The sequence below is a fragment of the Mirounga angustirostris genome, unplaced genomic scaffold (assembly GCF_029215605.1).
Source record: "Mirounga angustirostris isolate CCGP_5_RB_7025 unplaced genomic scaffold, mMirAng1.0.hap1 SCAF_5, whole genome shotgun sequence".
Classification (NCBI taxonomy): Eukaryota; Metazoa; Chordata; class Mammalia; order Carnivora; family Phocidae; genus Mirounga; species Mirounga angustirostris.
The window spans coordinates 143,366,296-143,384,358 of NW_026991713.1; the positions used below are offsets into that span (position 1 = coordinate 143,366,296).

General features: G+C 52.6%; 1 protein-coding gene across 2 annotated transcripts; it reads right to left on the reverse strand.

Moving 5' to 3' along the window:
• Positions 1-43: 43 nt before the first annotated feature.
• On the reverse strand, positions 44-9,661 carry ZNF500 (zinc finger protein 500). 2 transcript variants are annotated; one of them, XM_045874843.3, is made up of 6 exons: positions 9,455-9,661; positions 7,906-8,402; positions 5,901-6,060; positions 5,614-5,681; positions 4,059-4,167; positions 44-2,246 (listed from the first exon to the last, which is right to left on the reverse strand). In XM_045874843.3, exons 2-6 carry the CDS (start codon positions 8,305-8,307, stop codon positions 1,561-1,563), a joined length of 1,425 nt encoding a protein of 474 aa, XP_045730799.2. In that variant the 5' UTR covers positions 8,308-8,402; positions 9,455-9,661; the 3' UTR covers positions 44-1,560. The 2 variants fall into 2 exon arrangements, with proteins under 2 accessions (XP_045730799.2, XP_045730798.2); XM_045874842.3 differs by having other exon boundaries at positions 4,059-4,170; positions 9,455-9,660.
• Between the last annotated feature and the right edge of the window lie 8,402 nt (positions 9,662-18,063).

Consider the following 18,063-nt stretch of genomic DNA (forward strand, 5'->3'; position numbering starts at 1 on the left):
ACAAGGTGCTGGAAGCACTCAGGACCTCAGTTTCCCATCTATAAAAGGAGAGTCACAAAAGCCCTATGTCCTAGGACTGTGTGAGAGAATAGTCTGGAACAGGTACTAATGGGCCCAGGTCCCAGGCCAGGAAGTGGGCAGCCGGTGGCCTCCAGCACCAGCCTGGACATGACAGAAGTGAGCCCGCAGACTCACGGCCGCATAGGGAAGGAGAGTGGTCGGCAAAGCCAGGCGTGCTCAAGAGCCCTGGAAGCTGGCCTAGAAGGTCAAACCATGCTTCAACTGAGTGGCCCCCTTCTCTGGAGAACACACCAGGCAGAGCACACGAGGCCAGAGGAACCGACTTTATTAAGGGAACCAAGAACAGATCACGCACCCTGGAACATGGGTTATGCTGAAAGGTGGAAAATACCTACAGTGATTGGGTGACCAACAGAATGGAGCACAGCATGAGGCCCAAGGCAACCCCACCATGGGAAACTGCCACACTCCCTGCATGGAATGTTCCAGAACCAAGAGGTTTTAGCAGCTGCTCCAAGACTCCAGTGATGACGAAATGAAACCAGGACTCTCTACCGCTCCCCTCAGCTGCCCAGGACACAGTGGATGTGAACAGATCAGAAAGACCAAGTGGGGCAGCCAAGGCTGCCTCTGGCCTGGCCACTTGGGGCTGGAGCAAAGGCAACCCTGGACTCCTGCCCTGGGGACAGATGGCAAGGCTGGTCCAATCCACAGGCTTCCTCATGGGCCGGGGAGGCTGGAAGATGGGGTATCAGGGAAGCGTTCCCACACCAGGCATTCATCCTTTAGAACAGCCATGGATCTATGAAGGCGACCCCCACCTCACCCCACTGCCCCGCTGACACCACAGGGATACAGAAAAAGCCCCCACAGGCTACATACTGGGTGTGGCAAGGCTGGAGGGGAAGGTGGGAGGCCAGGGAAGGCTGGGGTATGTTAACGCTGCAAGGAACTGGAGCTTTGGAGGCTTCCCTGAAGTGGGCTGATAACCGTCCCCGGCTTCACGTCCACCCACAACCTCAGCATGTGCCCTTATTTGGAAACAAGGTCTATGCAGATGTAATTGAGATGAGGTCATTCTGGATCGGGGGCCCTAAATCGAATAACTGTGCCCTTAGAAGAGGACACCAGAGCAGAGGCAGAGGCGGGAGCGATGTGGCCACAAGCCAAGAACACCAGGGACGCCAGGAACACCAGAAGCCATGAGAGAGGCGTGGGACAGTCTCTCCCATCAGGGCCTCCAGAAGGAAGCAGCCCTGCCCACATCTTGGGTTTGGCCTTCTGGCCTCCTAAACGGTGAGAATCCATCCCTGGGGGTGGTGAGCCACCCAGGCTGTGGTCACCTGGACGGCGGCCCCAGGACCCAGGTCCACCTGCTGCATGTCCAACCACTGCTGAACTCAGTGCCCGGATTCTTCCCTCGGCCTGGGCACCTGAAATGTCCCGCAGCCATCGGCTGGGCCCCCACCAGGAGCAAACGGGGTCAGTCTGAAATGCCTTCAGATTAGGGTTCTAGTTCCGAGACAGTAACCAGCAGCTTCATGAACTCTGACCTCGAAATTCTGAATGGGACTCCGGAGGTGGGCAGCTCAACGAGTGGTGGCTGGGCTTCAGCCCGGGGGCCTCCTGGAGCCGCGCCGTGGGGCTCTGCAGGCCTGGCAGGCGCTGCTCGCCGCTGTGGGTCCGCTGGTGTTTGTGCAGGTCTGTGCCCCGGCGGAAGCCCCTGCCACAGGCCTGGCACACGAAGGGCTTCTCGCCCGCATGTGTCCTCCGGTGCGCGCTGAAGTGGGAGCTGTTGCTGAAGCGCTTCCCACACTCGGCACAGGCGTAAGGCCGCTCCCCAGTGTGCGTCCGGCGGTGGATGACCAGGCTGGAGCTCTGGCTGAAGCGTTTGCCGCACTCGGCGCACACGTAGGGCTTCTCGCCCGTGTGGACCCTCTGGTGCGTGCTGAAGTTGGAGCGGTCACTGAAGCCCTTCCCGCACACCTGACACTTGTAGGGCCGCTCCCCGGTGTGCGTGCGCTGGTGCTTGGTCAAGTGGGACGTTTTGCTAAAGCCTTTGCCGCACTCGGGGCATGTGTACGGCTTTTCGACTCGTCGCGGTCCTCCTCTTTCCAGAGGCTGCTCAGTCCCGGCCATGCCCCTGACCAGCTCTCGGTCCCGCTCCCTTCCCATTGACACGTCCTCCAGGGTGTCCTGTCCATCCTCAAGTTGCGGCCCAAGCCCTGGGACACAGAAAACACAGTCCGTGAGGCCTTCACAGGGAGAGGGGAGGCTTCCAATAAGAAGGCAGAGGCTGGGCGGCTGTCCCATCTGAGGAACATGAGAGCGAGCCTCAGAGCACTTAGCAGGGGAGTGTCAGACCCTGAACAGAGATAATGAACCACGGCCAGCAGCTCGTGAAACCCTCACAACGCCAGTGAAGTGCGTGCCGTTACTGTCCCATTGTTAAGATGAGGACGTTGAGGAACTTACCCAGAGTCACTGGGCTAGTAAGTTACAGGACGGGCTCTGGAGTCTGGGCTCATAACCTCTAGGCCAGGGGTTCTTACCCAGGGGCAATGGTGGCCTTCAGAGGGCACTTGGCAATGTCTTAAGACATTTTTGGTTGTCACAACTGGGGAGAAGAATGTTGCAAATGGCATCTAGTGGGTGGAAGCCAGGGATGCTGGTGAACATCCTATAGCTCACTAGATGGCATCATAACAGAGAATTCTACAGCCCCAATGTCAACAGTGTTTTGGTGTTTAACTAAACAGTGGTACCACAGCCAGGCTAAATAACCTCTCAGGATGTCATCTGTAGATCTGCTTAACATCTACAATCAGCTGACTGTAAATAAAGCAGATCACCCTCCACACTGTGGGTGGGCCTCATCTAGTCAGTTGAAGGCCTTAAGAGCAGGACCTGAGGTTTCCCAGGGAGGGGCAGAGGGAGAGACAGAATCCTAAGCAGGCTTCTTTTCCGGCATGGAGCCCCTTGCAGGCCTTGATCTCACAACTCTGAGATCATGACCTGAGCTGAAATCAAGTTGGACACTTAACCAACTGAGCCACCCAGGTGCCTCCCCCAGAGAAGGAATTCTGCCTCGAGACTGTAATACACAAATCCTGCCTGGGTTTCCAGTCAGCTGGGTGGCCTGCAGATATCAGACTCAGGACTGCAACATCAACTCTCATTCGAATTTCTAGCCTGCGGGCCTGTCCTACGATTTTAGGCTTGTCAGCATCCACAATCCTATGAGCCAATTCCTTAAAATAAATGTCTTAACTTACACACAAACACACACACACACACATATACACTATTGGTTTTGTCTGTCTGAAGAAACCCAACTGATACAAAGAAGCATCTCAATTCCTTCAGAACCTGTTTCAGGGAGTGAATGGGTATCTGGAGTGTCAAGATGAGCTGAGCGGGAAGAGCAGAAGGAATAGTGTTGGGTGGTGAACTGGGGCTGGTGGGTTAAGGAGAGGCTGTGGATGGCCAAGGCCTTGCCAGAAGCAGCTCTACCCACGGGGGCTGTGGGCAGCACAGAGGCCAAGGTCAAACTGGACCAACCATGTGCGTGAAGGAACAAAAGAATAAGGAACCCAGGACATCTGTGGGCACCTGCCTGGGGTAAGGTGAGCAGCCATACTCTTCCCACTGCAGCTGGGCCCCTGACGGGTCACCAGCAACCTTGGCTGTGCAGGCTGCACTCAGCTGGTTGCTGAGCGGACTCTCCAGTGAACACCCCTGGCCCACTGAACCCACCAAGCAACAGGGTGTGAGTTCTTATTTCAACATGCTCCCCAGTGATTCCTCGGGCCACTGCAGCCTGAGAACTGTTGAACTGGCTTTTGTAAGTGGTGCGGAGACATGGGAGATACAGAGCAGGGATATGCTGGGCCTAGGGTGCCTGAGGCTCACATACAACTATTGGGAAATGCCAAGCTGGCCAGAGCCAGCCTAAGGGAAGGAGCCACCCTCCCTGAGACCGGCCCACTTCAGACATGCCACTGATGAGCAGTGGCCAGGGTCTCTCTGCATGTTACCCCCGTGTTCCGGCAGCACGTCCCAGCTGCAGTCCCGCTGAGCCGGGTCCATGCACTCCCACTCCTCCTGGGACAGGTACGCCGCCATGTCCTCCAAGGTCACTGGCACCTGCTGGAATGCAAGCCACTCAGTCCTATGCCACAGCTCCGTCACGTGGGCCAGACTGGTGGGCTCGCCCACCCCCTCCACCTGTATCACAAGGGCGGGTCCTGCTTTGCCTCCCCCCACTTCCTCTCTCCAACACTTTCCCTCTCCATATGCTGTTGTCTACCCCTCCTCCTCAGGCTCCGCTCACAGAACGGCTGAATCCTGCTCCCTGGGAGGACACCATCACCACCACCCTGTCCCACTGCTGCTGGGCCAGAGACAGTGTGGACAGATTCACTGTCTGGAACAGCTGGTTCCACTGCATGCTCAGCCACCGGGGCCCACGTTTCCCAGGGGACAAGTCAGGCATGCCCTGCCTCAGCTGAACCAGCCCTGGGACCCGGGGCGGGTGGGGAACGGTGTCTTGGGAACTTCAGGATGCCTGTAGTCCAGTCGTTCCAAATCTGGCACCAGAATGACCTGAGCAGCAGATTAAAACCCAAGCAAACAATGTCTAGAAGAGACAAATCCGTAGAGACAGAAAGTAGGTTGCCATGGGCTGGGAAAGGGGGAATGGGGGGGTGCTACTAATAGGTATGGGGTGTCCTGGGGAGGAAAATGTTTTGAGGACTGTGATGATGGTTGCATAACTCTATAAATACGCTAAACGCTATGTACTCTAAATAGCTAAGCTGCGTGGTATGTGAATTATACCTCAATAAAGCTGTTATTTTTAAATAAGATTTATTTATTTATTTTAGAAAGAGGGAGGGTTAGGCGACTGCCTTCAGCTCAGGTCATGATCCCGGGGTCCTGGGATTGAGTCCCACATCGGGCTCCCCCTGCTCTGTGGGAAGCCTGCTTCTCCCTCTCCCTCTGCCTGCGACTCCCCCTGCTTGTGTTCCCTCTCTTTCTCTCTCTGCCAAATAAATAAATAAAATCTTAAAAGAAAAAAAAAGAAAGAGTGAGAGTGAGCATGAGCAGGTGAAGGAGCAGAGGGAGGGAAAGAGAATCTCAAGCAGATTCCCCATTGAGCACAGAGCCTGATATAGGGCTTGATCTCATGAACCTGAGATCATGACCTGAGCCGAAATCAAGAGTCGGATGCTTAACCAACTGAGCCACCCAGGCGCCCCTCAATAAAGCTGTTATTTAAACAAACAAGCAAAGGAGACTCCAATTCCAGGCCTGGGCTGGGGGAGGAATCTATATTTTTACCCAGAGTCTAGTGCCCAGCTGGGTTTGAAGCAATTGCCCCAACTCACCATTAAGCCCCAGAATCCTCTAGGATACACCTAATACCCGGATGGCATCTAAGAGAAGACTTTCGGGAGGAGAAAGTTGGGGTAAAGGGGTCATTCCACGAAGGAACAGCTCTGAGAGCTGGACCTGGCACGGGAGAGAAGTGTTCCCATAACAGAGGCAGGGGACACACAGGGATGCTGCAGATCAGGAACACCCACTCACCCGGGACCAGGATGAAGTGAAGGACGTGGCCGATGCCGCCGTCTCCTGAGGCTGGGAGGCCGCTGGGCCTGGGGAAAAAGCACAGAGTTGCCGGAGAAGGCCACACAGCCCACCCATGCACACGGTAGCAAAGCCCAGACAGGTGTAACTACTCCCCATCTATGCTCAGCTCCCAGGTAAGAACGTGTCCTTCCCACGTGCACAGAGGCCCAGCCTCCTGTGACACCCCTTTCCCTCTGCCTCCTTCCCCTAAAGAGCTTCTTTCATCTAGAGGGATGGCTACTCACCCCTCTTTGGTCTGTGGCTCCGCTGGGCTGGGGCCTGCTGGCTGGAGCATCCAGACCCTTCCTCCAGAGACAGCTCCTCTGGTCTGGCCTCTACTTGGTGTTTCAAGCACTGTTCTCCTGTCCCGTGGGACAGTGCATCATCAGGGAGCACCTCCAGGCCCTGAATGCAGACAGAGATCTGCCCACCAGCTCCCAGAAGGTTGGGAGAAAACCCACAAGGTTCCCAACCACTCCTGTCTCAGGCACCCCTGGCCATCCTCCTGTTCCCAGGCTCTGACCAGCTGTGCCTCACCTCCCCCACGCCCAGGGCTTCCTCCCCCTGCCTGCCCCCATGGCCCTCCACATGCCACACAATCTTCCCTCCAGACACGCTGGGAGAAGGAATGTGAGCTGGGAAGAGGTCAGGCTCCCAATTGGGACAAAGTGAGACCTGCTCTGTCCCTGAGTGAGTCTCCCCGGTCTCTCCCCATCACACTGTCCTGGTGTCATTGTCACACTCTTACCCTTCCTTCCTCGGTACTCCCTATAGACCTGGGCCAGGAGGACCCTGAATCAGGTCTCATTTCAGAAGTTCGCACTATTGCATGTGCTATGCTTTTTGAAGTCACCTACAAGTGCTCTGAAACAATCTAATTCCCAATTCCAGAGAAGGTGAATAGGATGAACTTGGGTCTCAGTTTACTGACCTCTGCAACAGTATTTAGGACAAGGAACATCCCCAGGAAACTGTGAAACCAGCACCAGGGACCCCTGTGTCAGGCTCAACATTGCACACCTCTAAGAGGAGACAGTCCCCAGAGGTTATGGGGTGCACAGAGACAGAGGGAAGCCATGCTAAGAACCCCAATGCCAAGGCTGGAGGGGCTGGGAAAGGATCCTGAGTTCTTACTGGCCACCAAGATAGCAGGATTTGCTTACTGCAATCAACTCATACTGTGATCAAGTTTGGGGGGATGTGTCTATCCTGCTGGACAAAAAGAAAAGTATGTGGTCAATGGCACTAACACAGGGAGAAAGGCCACCTGTCCATATCTGCCAAATATTTAACCTGGAAAACTAATCTAATCTAAGCAAGAGGAATTTGTAAGACTTCCCACTCCTCAAATTCTGTTAGAAGCTGGGAATGTGCCCTAGAGCAGTGCTGTCCACAGAACCTTCCATGACAACAAAGTGTCCTATGTCTTCACTGTCTAGTACCCAGTACAGTGACCCCTGACGACATCTGACGACTGCGCCCTTGAAATGGGGCCGGTGTGACTTAGGAACTACATCTGACGTTTTATTTAGTTTTAATTTAAAAAAATCAGATGTGAGAGGCGCCTGAGTGCCTCAGTCGGTTAAGCGGCTGCCTTCGGCTCAGGTCATGATCCCAGGATCCTGGAATCGAGCCCCACATCGGGCTCCCTGCTTGGTGGGAGGCCTGCTTCTCCCTCTCCCTCTCCCCCTGCTTGTGTTCCCTCTCTCGCTGTCAAATAAATAAATAAATAAATAAATAAATAAATAAAATCTTTAAAAAACAAATCATATGTGGCTGGTCACCACTGCATGGGATGACACAGCTCCAGAGAGGCTGGGGACATGTGGGGGCTCTAAGCAGAGCACCCACCAGCCCCTGCTTTTTCTTCCTAGTGCTCCTCATTTTGGGATCTCGTCAATGCCCAGGGCCCTGCCTGGGAAGGTCTCCAGCCTCCCTCCCATCAAAACCTGTGTCTGGCCTCCACTGGGATGATGTTAACGAAACAACCCACACAGCTCAGAGAGGGCTAGTGGGGCTACATGTGCTCAGTCAACGGGTTTACACCCATTGGCCCAGGCTGAGAAATACTTTGCAGTGTCTTCTTCAATTCACAGGAGCAGGCAGCCCCAATCCCCCCACCCACAGTGACCAAGGCAGGCCATGGCTCCAGAGCCCAAGGGATTTCCAAATGCAGACCTCAGGAGCAGGGCCCTGAGGTCTTGGGGGCCCCGTTTCCTCACCTCAAGGCCAAATTGCCCCCCACCTCACCCGCTGCCTCTGTTTCCTGGGCTCCCGCTGCAGCCCTTCCACGAGGACCACGGCCTCCTCACCACTCTCCGGCTGCTGCTCCCGCACCCGGGCCTGGATCTCCCCTGGCAGCACCATCAGGAACTGCTCCAGCACCAGCAGCTCCAGGATCTGCTCCTTGGTGCGCAGTTCAGGCCGCAGCCAGCGGCAGCAGAGCTCCCAGAGGCGGCTCAGGGCCTCCCGGGGCCCGGCCACCTCCTGGTAACAAAAGAGCCGGAAGAGCTGGCGAAACGTCTCAGGGCTGGGGTCTTCCGACTCCAGGGAGGGCTCCTCTTCCCAGCAGAAATCCTCCTCCACCTTCACGATCAGGATCTCGTCTTGCTCCAGGGGTGGTGGAGGCTGGAGACCAGGTGTGGCTGCCATTGTCTGGGGCAGGTCTTGCTTTCTTGTGCCTCAGGGCTCAAACTTGTCTCTCCCTATACTTCTGGCCAGACACTGGAAATGATGTTTGCAGGGCTCTGTGGAGAAACAATAAATCATTTGGGTGCAGTGTTAGGGCTAGATAAACATTTACCCATAAGGCCCTGCTCTTGCCCCAGAGCCAACTCACCCTCATTGGCAAAAGAAAAGGACTGCGGTAAATCAAGGCATTCTTGCTGCTACCCTCATGCTAATTCCCGGGCATCTCGAGGCCTTGGTTCCTCATTCAAAAAGTAGAGAGAGGGGCACCTGGGTGGCTCAGTTGTTGTGTTTGCTCAGGTCATGATCCCAAGGTCCTGGGATGGAGCCCCACATCCGGCTCTCTGTTCAGCAGGAAGCCTGCTTTTCCCCTCCCAATCCCCCTGCTTGTGTTCCTGCTCCTGCTCTCTCTCTCCCTGTCAAAGAAATAAAATCTTAAAAAAGCAAAACAAAACAAAAAGTAGAGAGAATGATATCCCTACACAGGCTGCTGAGAGGACTAAACCGATTTTTTTAAAAAAAAGATTTTATTTATTTGACAGAGAGAGACACAGAGAGAGCAGAAACACAAGCAGGGGGAGTGGGAGAGGGAGAAGCAGGCTTCCCGCTGAGCAGGGAGCCCGATGCGGCGCTAGATCCCAGGACCCTGGGATCATGACCCGAGCCAAAGGCAGACGCTTAACGACTGAGCCACCCAGGCGCCCCTAAACCGATTTTTGGAAAGGGTTTTCCGCATTGCCTGGAACGGGGTCAGAGTTCGAGAAATGCGGTTTTCATTATCACGGTAGGCCCGTTTGGGCTGGGGTCCCTTTGGAAATACGGTGAGAACCAGGGCCCCCTCTGCCCAGGAGGACGCGGATTCTGTCACGACCTGACCCCCGATTTTGGGCTCGGCAAGCCTCGAAGGCCCGCCGGGTACCCCCGCCTGGATGGTCACCATGGCCTCTCCAACTCCAGGGTGCTGGGAGGGTTGGGAGTCCCCGGCCGGGCTGCGTTCCCCGGTCTCGTCCTCAGGTGGAGGGTGAGCGGTGGCCCAGACCGAGCACGAACCCGGGCTCTGACGCGGGCCGCGGGATGGAAGCTCGAGCCGGGACCCCGAGCCCGCACTCACCGGCAGCGCGGCAGGCCGGGCTGGAAGCAGGACCGTAGGCGCGGCGGTACAGGCGGCAAGCTGTCCACGACGAGACCGACAAACCCTCAGAACAAACACACCAGACCGGTCCTAGCGAGCCATGGGCTCAGCCCGCTGTGGGCGGGCCCACCGGAGCACTGTGGGTAATATAGTCCTCGTCCCATTGGCCGAGCTGGCTGTCGAGTGTGGGAATGAGCCGGGATATGCCGGTCAACGGGGGGCATTGTGGGCAACGTAGTTCTTGAACGGCTGGCCGACCAGCTGTAAGGGGATGAGAGCGAGACCGCGTGGGCGGGCCCACGGGAGGCATTGTGGGTAAGGTAGTCTTGGCAGCTTCAGTGAGCAGGCGAGGGTTTCGCGGCTTCGCAGGTTATGGGCCATCCTCCCCGCGTCCTTTCCATCCGCCCTCCCCTGGCCTGAGAAAAGTACACTGTGGGAAGGGATTTGTGAATTTACATTTCTACTTACATGGTACTTTGTACGTACCAGGCTCTGTTCTAAGTACTTTCCAATTATTAACAATTCATCTTTCAAACAACCATGGGAGGTAGGTACTTTTAGCAATATTTTATAGATGAGGAAAGGAGACACACAGAGGTTCAATGACCTGCCCGAGGTCACACATACTCAGTAAGTGTGCGATGAGGTTGGAACCCAGGCATCTGTCCTAGTCCACCTCCTTAATTTTAGAGACTAGTTAATGAAGACACAGAAAGTTACTTGCTTGGGCGCCTGGGTGGCTCAGTTGGTTAAGCGACTGCCTTCGGCTCAGGTCATGATCCTGGAGTCCCGGGATCGAGTCCCGCATCGGGCTCCCTGCTCGGCAGGGAGCCTGCTTCTCCCTCGGACCCTCCCCCCTCTCATGTGCTCTCTCTCATTCTCTCTCTCTCAAATAAATAAATAAAATCTTTAAAAAAAAAAAAAAAGAAAGTTACTTGCTTTGGGCATCTTGGGTACCAATTGCTTATTTCTTTTATTTGTTAATTTAAACAATATTTATTGGGCTCTGCTTTGTACCAAGCGGGCACCTGAACAGGAGGTAAACTAGACAGACAGTTCCTGGTGTTGCTGTCCAGCCTGGGAGAGACTAAGCCTGGCCTTTAAGCAGGTAAAGAGTCATGGTGAGTGTTACCCGACTAGCATATCATAAATGCTTCATAAACATCGTCACTGACTTAAGGACCCAGCGATTCATGAGTCCTTCAACTCTGGCATCCCCAGACCTAGCACCTTACCCCATCTTCCCACTAGCTTTTCTTCCCACCCTACTCTCCATTCTCTCTCAGGTTTCATTTTTCCCACTATAGCCAATATTGTTTTTATTATGAGCACTGAGCAGGTGTGCAAGGGGGAACTTCAAACAAGTCACAGGAAGTATGTAGCAGGGGAGGAAGAAGACAGAACAAATAAAGTGGGAGAAGGAAAAGGAGGAAAACAGAAGAGCCTGGTGGAGAATCTGAGGGAAAATCAGCAGGTTCTATAGGACTGCATGACCATGATCTGATTGCAGAGCGTGCTGGGTTGTGTGTAAGGCAGTGGAGAGGTGTGGGGACGCCAGCATTTTCAAAGCTGTGCCACGCCTTTCCCTTTCTAACTCCCTCCTGGTTAGCTGAGGGGACCGGGCATCTTCTCCTCAGAGACTTGCTCATTAGCAAGTCTATGTAGTGACCAAGGCCTGGTTGATGTAGCCCTGGCCCTCTCCTGTCTGGGCAATTTTCAGTGACTACAACCAACAGAGATTTAAAGGACAAATTTCAGCTTTGCTCAGGATTTTGTGGTTTGTTTAGAATTTCAGTCTTTTTTTTTTAAGACTTTATTTATTTATTTGAGAGAGAGAGAGTGAGAGATCACAGGTAGGGTGAAGGGCAGAGGAAGAATCAGGGTTCCCGCTGAGCAGGGAGCCCAATTCGGGGCTCAATCCCAGGACCCTGGGATCGTGACCTGAGCTGAAGGCGGACGCTTAACCGACTGAGCCACCCACGTGCCCCTCGGATTTCGGTCTTAATTCTATTTTGGGGGAGACACAAACATGCAGTCCTTAACAAATGTAAATCGGGATGAATTTGGGCCTTCACATAGACCCAAACCAGTGCTTCAAATCCTGGTTTGTTGGCTGTAACCACATATTAACTAGGTACGCCTTGCCTTCCTCACCTGTGCAATGGGGACTGCCATAGCTGCAACTTCAGTGAGCTGAAGGACAGGATCAGATGAGATTATGTTTGGGTTTTTTTTGTTTTTTTTTTTTAAAGATTTTATTTATTTATTTGAAAGAGAGAGACACAGCGAGAGAGGGAACACAAGCAGGGGGAGTGGGAGAGGGAGAAGCAGGCTTCCCACGGAGCAGGGAGTCCGATGTGGGGCTCGATCCCAGGACCCCGGGATCATGACCTGAGCCGAAGGCAGACGCTTAACGACTGAGCCACCCAGGCGCCCTGAGATTATGTTTGTAAAGCGCTAGTGACAATGCCCAGTGCAGAACAAATGCTCCCTAAGCACTGGCTCTAGCTTCATGCCTTGAGCCACACTGAGATGGGAGTATCCGGGTCTCAGTGTGTGGGTCATGGATACCTGGTGCCGTGGAGTTCCTGTAAGAGGTCCATGGGTCCACTAAGGCCCCAAGCATTGTTCACAGTCTGAATGAAAAGTATTTATAGTTATACACACATATCACTATTTATATTTATACTTATAAGGTAGCTTGTTTTCATAGTGTTTATGGAGTCTACAAAACAGTTCGAGTTAAAATGGCAGCCTCATACTCACAGAAGTTTGCAGCACGCACATATCCTTCTCTCTGAAGACAGAAGGGAAGATCTCTTCAGACTGATGACACAGTTCCATCATCACATATGAGGCATCGATTCAGCTATGTGCTCTTATTATTTAAATGTGATGGGGAGGGGTGCCTGGGTGGCTCAGTCGTTAAGTGTCTGCCTTTGGCTCAGGTCATGATCCCAGGGTCTTGGGATCAAGCCCCGCATCGGGATCCCTGCTCAGCGGGAAGCCTGCCTCTCCCTCTCCCATTCCGCCTGCTTGTGTTCCCTCTCTCGCTGTGTCTCTCTCTGTCAAATAAATAAAATCTTTAAAAATAAATAAATAAATAAATGTGATGGGGAAAAGAGGCTGTACAATCAAGCCCTCAAACAGCTGTCATCTTTGGTAGCAATTTCTCCCTGTCCAAATGACTGAGAAACAAAAACTCAATATACAAGTCAAATAGTTAAGCTAATTTGACTAAATTATCTAAGAGTCATCAGAGAGCTGCCATGCCCCAAAACTGATATATAATGGGTGTTTTATTACATTTTTTTTTTTAAAAAGATTTTATTTATTTGACATAGACACAGAGAGAGAGGGAACACAAGCAGGGGGAGTGAGAGAGGGAGAAGCAGGCTTCCTGCCGAGCAGGGAGCCCAATGCGGGGCTTGATCCCAGGACCCTGGGCTGGTGACCTGAGCTAAAGGCAGACACTTAACGACTGAGCCACCCAGGCGCCCCTTATTACACTTTTTTAAAAAGTTTTTTTTTTTTTTTTTTTTTAATTTGAGCGTGAGAGAGGAGGGGCAGTGGGAGAGAGAAACCTGAAGCAGACTCCTCACTGAGTGCAGAGCCCGACTCAGGCCTTGATCCCAGGACCCTGAGATCATGATCTGAGCTGAAACCAAGAGCTGGCTGCTCAACCAACTGAGCCACCCGGGCGCCCCTACACTCTTCCTAAGGCCTCCATGAGCCAGTAATAAAAGCTATAATTTTTTTAAAGATTTTATTTATTTGTCAGAGAGAGAGACAGGACAAGTAGGAGGAGCAGCAAGCAGAGGGAGAAGCCGGCTCCCCACTGAGCAAGGAGCCCAATGCGGAACTCAATCCCTGAACCCTGGGATCATGACCTGAGCCAAAGGCAGACGCTTCACCAAATGAGCCACCCAGGGGTCCCAAAGCTAATGTTTTTTAAGCACTTCCTAAGTCCACAGGATTTTTTTTTTTTTTATTGTGCTACTTAAATCTTCACAATGACTCTCTTGTATAGATATCATTGTGACCCACGTTTTAGTTGAGTAAACTGAGTCTCAGAGAGGGCACAGCCCTGCTAAAGGCCACACAGCCAGGAAAGTGGAAAAGCCAAGTCAAACTCAGGCAGGTCTACTCCAGAGCCTGCTCCCCCAACCACTCCCCTAACGTTCTCCTGAACACCAGCCAGGTAATCAGAGCCCTGTCTTGGAATAAATATCTGAATGATTTCTCGGAAGACTCTAGTCCTGCCTCAAGGTTATCTTTTGAGGGGGCCACTTGGGGCCATAATACCCTCTGATTTTCTAAACACTGGGCAGATCTGCTTGGTTCATAGAGGTGCTCAGTAAATATTTGCTGAATGACTGAAGAAATGAATGAGAAGAATTTGTTCTTCAGACACTGACGTCTGCTGCCCAGCCTTATACAAACTTGATTCACAAACATGATGACAGTGGTATATGGAGATAGACAGTACCTGTGCCCCAGAGGATACTTACGAGGACTGAACGATCTAGTACATTAAAACACTTCACTCTAGGGTGAAACCTAGAAGCAGTCAGTAAACATTAGTATTGTTACTATTTTCATTAACACAAAGGATGAGGGAAAAGAGCGCTTGGTGTGAATGCTGGGAAATCTCTCCTTGGAGTCCGCCTGTGTTTTGGTTCCATTATTAAATGAGACAGATGAGAGGATATGTCGGTTAACAGGGAGGCAGGAGATAGCCATTGTTTACACCCTCAACCACCCAGCATTTGAAACTTTGTCTTATCCCTACAGCCAGCAGGCCAAATGACAAGCAGGAAGGTAAGAAGAGCCTTGCAAAGCATGACCACTCCTCCCAGGGAGAGCTGCCTCCAGAATAAAGGAGGCTGGAGTGTGGAGAAAGAAGGGGGATTCAAGCACCACCAGGCATGCTTGGAAATCCTTACTCATGGGGATGACATCTGCTAAACTCTCCTGTTTGTGGTTAGCCCAGGCATCACTCAGAATGGGGTGAAGATTCACATGCTCCTTTTGGGAAGGAAGACACGTGTCTTGTTCTGCTCAGGCTGCCATAACAGCATACCACAGAGACTGGGAGCCTTAGACCACACACATTGATTTCTCACAGTTCTGAAGGCTGGAAGTCCAAGATCAAGGTGTCAGTGGATTCAGTCCCTGATGAGAGCTCTCTTCCAGCTTGCAGACTGCTACCATTTCCCTGTGTCCTCACATGGCAGAGTGATCCCCCTTAATAAGGCTCCTCTTCTTAGAAAGACCACAGTTCAACGAGGTTAGGGCCCCACCTTATCACCTCATTTAACCTAATTACCTCCTATAGATCCTCTCTCCAAATACAGTTACATTGAAGGTTAGGGCTTCAAACATATTTTTTGGGGAGACATAATTCAGTCCAGATCCCTAAACACTGCCAGTCCTTGGAATGACCCATGATTCTCCATGGTCCTCAGACCACCACCCACTCCAGACCAGGGCCAGGGAGGGAAGCAAGACTGGCCTTTCAACACAGACAGTTGGCACATCCAACATGCTGCAACATTCGTGCTATCCACAAAGACACTTGCTCTCACCCACTTTTCTTAAAACACGTGTCCATCTCAGGTCTTTTGTACTGCCACGTAGGAAAGTGACATGAGCGTGGAGATTCTCTCCCTACCACAAGAGACACAGCAGTGCTGGGACAATGGCAGCTACTGCTGGAAGCCAGTGTCAGGGATGTGGGGAGTAACGGGACGCGGGCCCCGTGCTGCCAGCCTGTCTGGCTGAAGAAGTCTGGTATCTAGATGTTCAGGTGAAAACTCCTAATTTTGAATGTAGACTCAGACTGGTTTTAAGTCCTGTGTGAGATAAAACACATCGACACGTTTCTGGCCTGTGTCTGGCACACGCTAACAAATAGAATGACACAGGCGGTGACAGTGTTATGAAGAAACATGCAGCAGAAGGAGGGAAGAGAGGGATGCAGTTGTTCTTTTAGGTGGAGAATATTTACACAAAAAGACCATTAGTTCATGGGCGCCTGAGTGGCTCACGCTGTTGAGCATCCGACTCTTGATTTTGGATCAAGCCCCACATCAGGTTCCATGCTCAGCAGGGAGTCCACTTGAGATTCCTTCCCTCTGCGCCTCCCCACCACTCTCTCTCTAAAAATAAATAAATCTTAAAAAAAAAAAAAACACACACACAAAAACCCCCATTAGTTCACCTGGTTCCATCCCCTAGTTCATCCCCCTCATAACAGAAGCCATAATCTCCTTAGCTTCAATACTCTCTTCAATGGTTTTCTCCAAAATGGCAGGAGGCCCAAGCGAAGGGAAGAGAAAGAGAGGTAAGATGTCCAGCTTCCCTCAAAAATCTATTCAGCCCTACTGAGGGCTGAAGCCAACCATGCAGAGAGCCAGCCTGTGTGAGAGACGGCAACAGACACAGAGAGTGAGAAATACACTTCCTTCTCAACCACTGTTCAGGAAAGTTATTCATGCCACTTGTCAAACAATGGTATTGGAAGCCTTTATCCAGGACCAGAGATGGGTGCAGGGGCCATGCAAGGGGGTGTGTAGTGAGGGAGAGATACTGGGCTTAACTCCAAACACAAGTGGGGGAGGATGGAAAATTAGTAAGAGGAAACATCAGGGGGAAACTGTGGCTAAACCAACCCAGTAGGATTCTTGCTGAAGGCAGGCCAGCATGATCAGACATCACCTAGGGGATGCTGGAGGGTCAGGAACCCAATCAGATATCGAGGGTGGGGGTTCCGGCTGAACTGACTTAGCTGGATTCTTGCTACAACTGGATAATGCAGAAATGAATACAGAAGTCCCAAACTCAAGACCTTGTTGAGAAGAGTTCAGAGGAGCCTAAGTAGAGTTTGGTTAAGGAATCTTTGCTACCACCTCCAGGGTAAATGGACTCTTTCATAGACAGGAAGGCTGCTCTCCAGAAGCAGGAAGTGCCCTTTGGGGTTCTCATTGCTAAAAGCAGAAGTTGTTCAAGATAAGACAGCAAGAGTTGCCAAGTGCCCTACGCCCACCGTCTTACCTAGGAGATAGAGACCTTCCAGGTCAATGCATAGCCCCAGGCTTGTCCTGCCTGCTTCTCTCTTCTTCTTTAAGATTTTATTTATTTGAGAGAGAGAGAGCATGAGCAGGGTGAGGGGCAGAGGGCGAAACAGACTCCCTGCTGAGCAGGGAGTCCCATGCGGGGCTCCATCCCAGGAACTCTGGGATCATAACCTGAGCAGAAGGCAGACGATTAACCCACTGAGCCCCCCAGGCGCCCTGCTTCTTTCTGAAATAATAACATTGGCCACCAATTCCTGAGCACGTGGCAATACACATTTGCTGTCTGTTCTTAATTTGGTAATAGCAGGGGTAGTGTGATCTCTACAAGTAAAAACCCCTGATGCTCCGAGGAGGGTCACACTGACGGGAAGCGACAGAAACGGGACTGGCACCCAAGCATTTGATTCCAGAACCCCAGCCCCGAAGCACCAGGTTAAAGCACTCTAGCCCGGAATAATAACCCAGGCATCCTAAGGGTCTGACTCGGTAGCCACACTTGACTCCCTCTCCTTGTCCTCTGGCTGAACACGCTCTGCCCCATTTCCCCGTCTGGGGCGCGCCCACACAGGCCAGGAAGGGGCCTCAGTCCAGGTTCGAGTCCCACCTCTGCCTGGTGGCTGCGACAGCGCTCCGCACACAGGAGCACAGCTAATATGGTAACCAGGGTCCCGCCAGGAAGACGCCAAGCACATCCACCACCAACGCCGCAGTTGTCACGCGTCTTTCCCCAAACCTCGCTCGAAGTCCGTGCCCGCCGGAAGCGGAAGTTGCTGGAGCCGGAGAGCGGGCCGGACTACACTTCCCGGAGCGCCCCGCGCCGCTCTGGGAAAGCTGTTGCCTGGGCGCTCCTGGGGTGCTGTGGGGTGCAGCTCTGCCTTGGGGGTTTCCACAGGAGGCGGCGCTGCAAGGGCCTCGGAGGGTGGCTTCATCCTTAGGGCGGCCACGTTCAGGTCGCTGAGGCCGGGCCAGCCCCTCGTGGGCTCAGCCTCAGTTTCCACATCTGTGAATGGGGACGTGAGACGTTCACGGTTGTAACAAGTTCAAAACCGTTCATATGTATTTTCCAAAGCATAATGAGTCCTGCTATGCGCAGGCGTTACCGCAGTGGTTAGCAGGCGCTTGTTTTCAGGAGAGGCTGCCTTGATCTCCTTAACTAGCATGGTGATTTTTAAAAAAGATATTATTGATTTAAGAGAGAGCGCATACAAGCAGGCAGAGCGGTAGGCAGAGGAAGAAGCAGGCTCCCTCCCAGCAGAGAGCCCGAGGTGGGGCTCGATCCTGGGATTCTGGGATCCTGATCTCAGTCGAAGGCAGAGGCTTAACCGACCGAGCCACCCAGGTGCCTCTAGCATGATGATCTTTAATAGGTCTTCTTAATTGCATATGATTGGTTTACCAACCTTCCTTGGGTGTCTGTAAATCTTACATTCCTTTTTAGAAGGAGAATAGAAAGCCCTCGCATGTCACAGAACAGCAGTTAGACCTCTTGCTACACCGAGCACTGAAAGC

Bases quoted from the DNA above. Each gene is read 5' to 3' on its own strand.
- ZNF500 (XM_045874842.3), bottom strand. From the start codon at position 8,307: ATGGCAGCCACACCTGGTCTCCAGCCTCCACCACCCCTGGAGCAAGAC. The intron at 6,061-7,905 runs GTGAGGTGGGGG...GTCTGCATTCAG, and splicing joins CCAGGAAACAGAGGCAGCGG to GGCCTGGAGGTGCTCCCTGA. The intron at 4,171-5,613 runs GTGAGTGGGTGT...CTTGCATTCCAG, and splicing joins TCACTTCATCCTGGTCCCGG to CAGGTGCCAGTGACCTTGGA.